The following is an 8,941-nucleotide window of genomic DNA, read 5'->3' on the forward strand; positions in this document are numbered from 1 at the left end:
CGGAAGTGGCGGCCCCGGAAGCACTTACCGCCCCCTCTCGGCGCGGCTGCGCGGCCGCTGACCTTCATCGGGGCTCTGGTGGAGGCGCCGCCATGTTTGCCCGGGGGGCTGCGGTCGCGCTTTACCAGCCGCAATGGTAACGGGAGGGGATTCGGGTTGTGAAGGGCTTTGTGGGGACGTCGGGTGCGTCCCGGTAGTTGTTATAGTGGTGGAAGCGGCGGCGGAGCGGCCTTGGTGGCTGAGGGGCGAGGCTCTCCCCTCAGTCGTGCCTTGGCCGAGGGTGATGGGGTTGCCCCTGAGGTGTTTGTGGGCTCCGGTGTGGCGGGAGGAGCAGTGGCAGTGAGGGTGAGGGCGACGGCTAACGCGCTCCGCAGTGACCTGCTGCGGACGGAGGCTCCGTCCCCAGCCGCAGCTCTGCGGGTGAGGCGAGGGGAGGCTTGAGATGGCAAGGAAAGGGGATGTGTAAGGGGCCAGGAAGGCTAAAAGGACGGCTTCGTGTGTGACAGACTGTGCAAGGAGACCCTGCTCTTGTCGGGAAATGATGCTATATCCTTCTCTGCTTCGTTTTAATCGTTAATAAACCCAGTTCATTTACCCTTTTGATGCCCTGTTGCCTGGCACTCGTTTACACTGTGCTTGAGGCAGTGGTAATGCACGAAATGATGTAGAAGGTGAGCAGGATGGAAGCCATGTGTGCAATGCACAGTTTAGAGTAGCTTGTCACTGCTATAGATGCTTTCTAAGAAGCAGCAACTCTTAAGGTTTCATCCCTCTGGAAGGCACCTGCCCTTGGCAGGGGTTGGTTTGCTGCAGGACCACTGAACTATCCTAATATCTCCCCTATTCATTTTCAGGGGCCAAGTCAGGAATATGGCAACTCTGAAAGACAGTGAGTACTGGTTTTGTTTGCTTCTGAGAGAGGGGAAGTGTTGCAGGAAAGCCCTAAGTTAAAATACAAGTTACCTGTTGGACAAATTCATTGTGATACTCTATAATGTTGATCCGTGAGCACGTCTGGTATTGAACAAACGTCCTTCAGAAGAGGCATTGCTCTAAAGGGTTTTAGCACTGATTTAAGTGACATTTCAGCAAACAGTATAATTTTACACAAACAAACCTTTTTTGTTTACAAAATAAACTTGTCCCATGTGCTAAACCGGATTTTGGTCACCCTTAAGAATTAATTTCTCTTATGTTTATTTGCTTGTCCTTTTAAGCAGCATTTGGAGGGAAAAAAAGGTTGACTGAATGGTTCTGCTTTGATGATACTTCCTTTAGCTATTCTTCATAGATTCTTTCACAGGGATATTGCCTTGGAATTGTGCTTGTCTGTAGAGCACCTGTTTGGCTTTCTTTTCTCCTTCAGTATTTGTATAAGTGTCATTTTGCCACAGTCTAAGCAGAGGAGGAAGTTTATTCTGAATCTTCATACTATGGGGTTGTGTTTGTTTGTTTCCTGTCCTTGTCATCTGAGAAAAAGATGACAGTGCTCCTCAAATGATACTTTTGTGAAATAGGTAGAAGTGGAAAGGAAGAGAACAGTAAATAGATTTTATGTTGGGCTAACTATTAAATAACTTATGTCTGGAGGAAAAACATATCTATTGTAAAGATGCATTTGGGTTAGCCAGATGACTACTCTTACTGCTTTCTTACTGTAAATACTAAGGTCTTTATTGAGGTTTATTTGTGCATTGTTTGTTTATTTACTTTTTCTTCTATGAGGAACTTGGCTAGATACTTTTGAATGGCGATTGCTAGCATTTGATTGTTTGGCTGTGATGTCCTTATACCCAGTATAAGTATAGCCCATGACCTTCAACTCTTAACCTTGTAGTTACCAGGCGTTTGAAGTCTATCAAGAACATTCAGAAAATTACAAAGTCCATGAAGATGGTTTCTGCAGCAAAATACGCAAGAGCTGAGAGGGAGCTGAAGCCTGCCAGGATCTATGGAACAGGAGCATTAGGTGAGAAAAGACTCTAGGAGCAGAAGAAGAAGGTTTTCATGGGGGTGATGAAAGGCCTAGACTTTTTTAACCTTTCAGTAGTTTTTTCCCCGAAAGGATTTGCATCTCTTGGCCACCCTGAGCATTCCTTATAAGTAGTTTACAGAAAGTGATTTTTAAGAGTTCGAATGTGAAGTTCATAGAATCATAGAATCAACCAGGTTTGAAAGACGTTTAAGCTCAAGTCCAACCATTCCCCAGCGCTGCCAAGGCCACCACTAACCCATGGCACCGAGGGCCTTGTCTCCACGGTGTGTGAACTCTTGCAGGGACGGTGACTCTAACCCTGCCCTGGGCAGCCTGTTCCAATGCCTGAGCACCCTTTGGGGAAGGAATTGTTCCTCATCTCCATCTAAACCTCCATTGGTGCAGCTTGAGGCCGGTTCCTCTTGTCCCATCCCTTGTTTCTTGGAAGAAGAGACCAGATTCCTCCTGACTCCTTCCTCCTTGCACATAATTGTGGAGAGCGATACGATCCCCCCTGAGCCTTCTCTTCTCCAGACTGAACCCCCCAGGTCCCTCAGCCGTTCCCCGTCACACTGTGCTCCAGGCCCTGCACCAGCTCCGTTGCCCTTCTCTGGCTCCGCTCCAGCACCTCAATGTCTCTCCAGTAGTTAGGGGCCCAGAACTGAACACAGGATTTGAGGTGGAGCCTCGCCAGTGCCCAGTACAGGGGGATAGTCACTGCCCTGTTGCTGACCATACTACTGCTGATACAGGCCAGGATGCCATTGGTCTTCTTGGCTGCCTGGGCACAAGCTGCTCATGTTCAGCTCTGTCAGTCAGCACTCCCAGGTCCTTTTCCACCAAGCAGCTCTCCAGTCACTCTTCTCCAAGCATTATTAACTCATCCCCAAATCATGATGATTTCTGATTACGTTTTTAACTTTGGGTGGTTGCATGGTTGGTTTTGCCACTTGTCAGACACCACAGCTTATATCTGGCTTGCTTCTATCTATTAATGGAATTGTGTTATATCTCTGTAGCACTCACAGCCACTGCCAGACCTTCTTGTGAACTCTGGGGCTGCACATGCTTCTGATGCCCTGGTCTTAACACAGTGACCTTAACTAAGTCATGACATGGATTGTGTGATACCCGATCAGAAACATGGCTGGTTTTGAACTGTCACCTCTGGTCAGGTCATGTGCAAACCTGAATGAATGTGAGGGAGATAAAATTCATTTGGCTGAGATTTGAAGCCCCTTTAGAAATTGTTTTAATTAGAATAATTCAAAGGTGTTTTGCTGTGACCTATTTGCTTCTTAGCACCCTTAAAAACTTAACCATCTTTTTTTTTTTCTAGCTCTCTATGAGAAAGCAGAAATAAAGGCACCTGAGGACAAGAAGAAGCACCTCCTTATTGGTGTGTCCTCTGACCGAGGCCTGTGCGGTGCTATCCATACATCTATTGCTAAAACCTTGAAGAATGAAATTACCAACCTCTCAAACGCAGGAAAAGAAGTTATGGTGGTTGGAGTTGGTGACAAGATCAGAGGCCTCCTTCAGAGGTAAAAAGCATGGGTCCCAAAAGAGTTTGGTTTGGTGATTGTATTATGTGGTAGAAATGTCAAGACTTCTTAGAAAGCTGTGTGGCATTCAGAGGAGATTGTATTTAATGGAAATAACTCTTGCTACCGCATGTTGTACATTAGAGCATCCACTTGTTTCTAAGACAGATCTGATGTTCCTGCAGGACACATGGCAATTACTTCCTGCTGACATTCAAAGAGGTGGGACGGAGACCTCCAAGCTTTGGAGACGCCTCAGCCATTGCACTGGAGCTGTTAAACTCTGGCTATGAATTTGATGAGGGCTCTGTCATCTACAATCGGTTCAAGTAAGGTTAAATTGGGACTGCACTGGAAAAACAGGGGTAGAAGGCTTCAAAGAGCACATTGGCCTGATGAAGTAATACGAAAAGTGGCCGACTTGTCATGTTTATTTCTTGAGTGAGTGCTTTTTGTGTATGAAGAGCCGTTGGTGGTTGTTTTGTGATAGCTGGGACTGGAATTCTCTTTTTGCATCACATTTACAGTCACCATGTTATATCGATGTTGTTTCTGAGATCTCTTCATCAGGATTATCACAGAACTTTGTGGAACTGGGGGGGCCAGAAGCTGCCTCTCCTGATTTGAAGCTCTCCATTTAGGGTCAGTTGAACTGAAGATGCTGTTTTTATCCAGGTCTGTCATCTCCTACAAGACCGATGAAAAACCAATCTTCTCCTTTGAAACAGTTGCTGGTTCTGGTAAGTAGTGAACTAGAGACCAGCAGTTAAGTGATAAATCACAGATTACTCTGAACATGGGAATATGATATTAATAATTGGTATTAATAATGTGGTGTGTGTAGTGAATATAGTAGTAATAATACAATGCATGTAGCATGAGTTGAACAAATTGTGTTATCTTGGCAGCCCAAAGCTGACTTACCAAGGTGCTGTGAGGTTAAAATGAAAGGTTTTACTAATCTTGGTTTGAGATTCTTTCTCAAGCAAGAATTGTGTCAGTTCCAGTGTTTTCAGCACTGTAGTGACTTTGCACTAACTCAGTAAAAACACCCCAAAATGTTTCTGCAGCATTGCGTGGGAAGATTAAACATAATGTGTCAGTCATGTATTTGGCCGTGGTCAGAATCTGATTTTCTTAATATTAAACTAAATTAAACCACATAAAATACTTAACAAAAATTGTAATAGCAAAGAGAATATGAAAGTATACAGAACGTGTGGAGAAAATCCCTCTGGATTGCCTGAAGTAGAGAAACAAGCTGGCCTAGCAGCCTTTTGCATGGTGTTGTATTGTTTTGCTAGAAGTAGTATATCTCAGCTTTCTCTCAGTCTGCTCTTTCCTGTTTTACAGAAAGCCTAAGTATCTATGATGATATTGATGCTGATGTGTTGAGAAACTACCAGGAATTTACACTAGCAAATATTCTCTACTACTCCCTGAAAGAATCCACCACCAGCGAGCAGAGTGCTAGGATGACTGCTATGGACAACGCTAGCAAGAATGCTTGTGAGTCCACTCTATGAGTCTCCCACGACTTCAGTAGTTTTGCATGAGAGTACTGACCACCTTTTGTATAATTCTTTGCTTCCAAAATAGTAAGAAATTAGCTGGTTTCTTCTCTCAGTTCCATTTTGAGTCAGTATTTGAGCCAGCATCCTTGTAGGCCCCCTTCAGATACTGGAAGCTGCTCTGAAGTCTCCACACAGCTTCTCTTCTCCAGGCTAAACAGCGCCAATGTTCTCAGCCTGTCTCCATATGGAAGGTGCTCTAGCCCCTGATCATCCTCGTGGCTTCCTCTAGACTTACTCCAACAGCTGTGTGTCCTTCTCACAAGTATTCCTTGGAAGGTGTCCAGGCTGGGTGCAGCATGGTGTATGCATTTGGTATTAGTAGGAGACAGCTTTTAATGTGGCATGCTGTGAGAGATTTCAGCCTTAAGAAGGGCAGTGTTGCCTGTAGGACACTCATGACCTAGCAGAGCTGGTGTGATGAGCAGATGGGCTATCTGGAACTGTACGTGTGGCTCTCTGCTGACAGCCTTATCTTGACAGAGAGGTGATATCTTCTGTGTTTAAAAGAAAAACAAATGCAAAAATAACACTTCAGAAAGATCTGTTTCTTTTTGCCAGAACCACAGTAACTTGAAAGAAATCCCAATGTAGTTAATTGACAGTAAAATCTAATTTAAAGGCAAATAATGCGTACTTATGTTAAAATAAGCTGTGTCATACTGTGGTGTTTACTATCCATCAGGTATTCTTCAGATGTTTAACTCTGATGCTTCAAGCCAAATTACCAAGTTTGTAAACTGAGTGTTATCTATAGGAGAAAAAATGAAAAGTGCAGTAAGCCTCTTCACTGCCTGCATGGATTTACAAGACTACTTCATACACCTTCTCCCTATCTGTATTTGAATACTTACTGCATGCTTAAATCCCAATCTTGATTTTTCCTAGCTGAAATGATTGACAAACTGACCTTGACTTTCAACCGTACCCGCCAAGCCGTCATTACCAAGGAGCTTATTGAGATCATCTCTGGTGCTGCTGCTCTGTGAGTACCTGTGAAAACGTGAAACAGGAGTGGTTGCAACATCATGGAATGTGTGTGTGTCCTGCTTCATGCAGGTGAACAGGGAAAGTTAGGGCATGCAGGTCGTAACACTGAAGGGAAGGCAATCCATGGCATGAGTCTTGAGTTTTCTAGCTTGTGCAGTTCTACTAACAAGTGTGAAGTTTGACAGGCTTGGTTTGGCCAGATTAAGTTTAAAACACTTGTAGAATAGATCTTTAGCCTCAACACACACCCTTGTTTGAAAATAAAATCATAGAATTGGGTTCCAAGGGTTGGAAAGGACCTCAAGATCATAGAATTATAGAATAGTTAGGGTTGGAAAGGACCTTAAGATCATCCAGTTCCAACCCCCTTGCCATGGGCAGGGACACCTCACACTAAACCATGTCACCCAAGGCTCTGTCCAGCCTGGCCTTGAACACCACCAGGGATGGAGCATTTACCACTTCTTTGGGCAGCCTGTGGCAGTGCCTCACCACCTTCACAGTAAAGAACTTCTTCCTTATATCCAACCTGAACTTCCCCTGTTTCAGTTTGAACCCATCACCCCTTGTCCTATCTCTCCCTGATGAAGAGTCCCTCTCCAGCATCCTTGTAGTCCCCTTCAGATACTGGAAGGCTGCTATGAGGTCTCCACACAGCTTCTCTTCTGAAGGCTCAACAGCCCAAACTTTCTCCACCTGTCTTCATACAGGAGGTGCTCCAGCCAGTGTTTGTTCTTCCTTTTTGGCTCTCAGTGAATCTCCCCCTCCACTTGGACTTTTCCTACTCTTCCCAGACAGCCCAGCAGAGTTGGGTGGGGGAGAACAACGTGGGTGACTGAAACTTTGCATTTTAGCTCAATCAGCCTGTGGCAGTGTTCAGAGGCAGAGAATTTAGGGGTGGGATTGGAAGGAGGAGGGAATTCAAGAGTCTCTTGCTACAAGATGTGTATTTTATACTTTTAAGGTCAATATTTTGCTTATTTCCTTATTATTGTGAATGTGTGTACTGCAGGTTACAAACATCTGGGCTTGGCCCCCAAGTTGTAACCACATCTGTCCAATGTGTATGACATCTTAGAGTTAATCTGTGCTGTATCTAGATGCAAATAGATGTGCTAATGCCCTGCCTGTTTACAAAATGCCTGGAATACCTACCATGGAATACTGACCATGCAGCAGTTAGCTGCTGTATTGTGCTCCTCACAATACATTTGTGGTCATAAATGTATCGTTTTGCCTGAATTTGCATGAGTTGCTTCCTAACCTGCTTGTTCTGTTTTCTTTTATAATACCATAACCAGGGATTAATCGGAAAAACAAAGCGGTTCAGCCAAATCCAAGAGGTAAAGTGACAAAACAGATTGTGTGTTAGATCAGCACAGAAAGTCCCCAAGTCAAATGAGGAAGCTGGAATTCAGTGGTGTTGGTCAGCCAAACTGCTCTTCCCAAAGAGCTGGGAAAAGCTCCTGCTGCCACATTGAATCTGAACAAGAAGTACTGAAGCATCAGTAATCTTAAGCAATACACTTCCATGATACTAAATCATTTGACAGGATTTTCTGTGCTGGTTTTATTTCTTTCTGGTTAGTTTTCAGTTACTTTTTTAAATGTTTTCATAGTGCCCTGACATTATTCAATGACTTAAAAATGTCTGTATATAAAAACCTAAACAGGTTTCTGAAGTTAAAATAAGCATATTCCAAATTTAAAACTTAAGGGAAAAATTGATAAAGAATTGGGGGAAGGTGGAAAGAATATTAATGAAGTATTCAGATTGGAGGAGATTAAAGTATTAAGTGATTGAATAAATGGAAGGAGTTCAATTTGCTTCCACTTTCCTTACAGGTGATGAAGAGCTTTTCTGAGCATATGGTTTAACCTGCCCGTGTCTGTGGTAATGAAACTGCTCTTATTTTGTGAAGAAATGGGAAGGCCCCAGAAATATGTAAATTCTTACAATAAACCACCTACATGAGACAAAATCCTCTTGGCTGTTCGTGGAGCAAACACTGTTGGTGTCTAAGTCTGGTTTTGATGGAGGTGTGCATTGAAACTTCATTTCTAAAGGCTGTGCTCTGTATTTTGTAATGTACCTGGCATGTAAAACATGTAAGTGGGTGTTTCTTCGGAAGAGTAGTGCTCACCCTCCTTCACCTTGCGCTTCTAAGTGTTGGTTTGTTATGCACATAGTATTGCATGCTGGAGGAGACAGGAATAACCTCTGCATCATGCAGTTGGAACACTGTTGTTTCTCTCTCATTTCAATACCACATTACTACTGTTTCTAGATGTTCATATTCTCAAGTGAACAGATTTGATGCTACGAGTCATCTCAGTGTTTGTTTAGAATATATCTCTTCCAGAACAGCCTCTCATTTCCCTGAATCCCACCCCAGGATACTCGTACTGTTTCCCTTATTCACGTGTGCAAATGCTGCAGGTATCACAGAGACATCACTTTGTTAAGCCAACAACTTGCCTATAAGGAAACTCATTACCCAAGTTCAGCACTTAACTTTGGTTTCTAGACCAGCTGACTGAAGTCCAGCTTAGTCCAGTAGTAGCCTGAGGAAGGAGGGGGCTGCTTACGCTTGCATCTGTAGTACATTTATAAAGTCACAGGCTCTTTTGAGTTGGAAGGGACCTTAAAGTTCATCCAGTCCCAACCCCCTGGGACACCTTCCACTAGGGCAGGTTGCTCCAAGCCCCATCCAGCCGGCCTTGAATACTGCCAGGGACGGAGCCAGGGTCTCCAACAGCCTTCTCCAGGCTGCACAAGCCCAGCTCTCAGCCTGTTTCCATAGCAGAGGTGCTCCAGCCCTGAAGCGTCTTTGTGGCCTCCTCAGACTCACTCCAACAGA

At 44.2% G+C, this 8,941-nt stretch overlaps 1 protein-coding gene across 3 annotated transcripts; it reads left to right on the forward strand.

Annotated features, from left to right (window-relative positions):
- Nucleotides 1–44: 44 nt before the first annotated feature.
- Nucleotides 45–8,062, forward strand: ATP5F1C (ATP synthase F1 subunit gamma; the record flags this gene model as incomplete). 3 transcript variants are annotated; one of them, XM_080638934.1, is made up of 10 exons in its annotated part: nucleotides 45–136; nucleotides 855–889; nucleotides 1,838–1,969; nucleotides 3,315–3,519; nucleotides 3,705–3,848; nucleotides 4,195–4,259; nucleotides 4,873–5,028; nucleotides 5,979–6,075; nucleotides 7,382–7,423; nucleotides 7,926–8,062. In XM_080638934.1, exons 1-9 carry the CDS (start codon nucleotides 93–95, stop codon nucleotides 7,386–7,388), a joined length of 885 nt encoding a protein of 294 aa, XP_080495060.1. In that variant the 5' UTR covers nucleotides 45–92. The 3 variants fall into 3 exon arrangements, with proteins under 3 accessions (XP_080495060.1, XP_080495061.1, XP_080495062.1); XM_080638936.1 differs by lacking the exon at nucleotides 855–889 and having other exon boundaries at nucleotides 68–136; XM_080638935.1 differs by lacking the exons at nucleotides 7,382–7,423; nucleotides 7,926–8,062 and having other exon boundaries at nucleotides 5,979–6,079.
- Nucleotides 8,063–8,941: the final 879 nt, after the last annotated feature.

The sequence above is a fragment of the Psittacula echo genome (assembly GCF_963264785.1).
Source record: "Psittacula echo genome assembly, chromosome: 1".
Classification (NCBI taxonomy): domain Eukaryota; kingdom Metazoa; phylum Chordata; class Aves; order Psittaciformes; family Psittacidae; genus Psittacula; species Psittacula echo.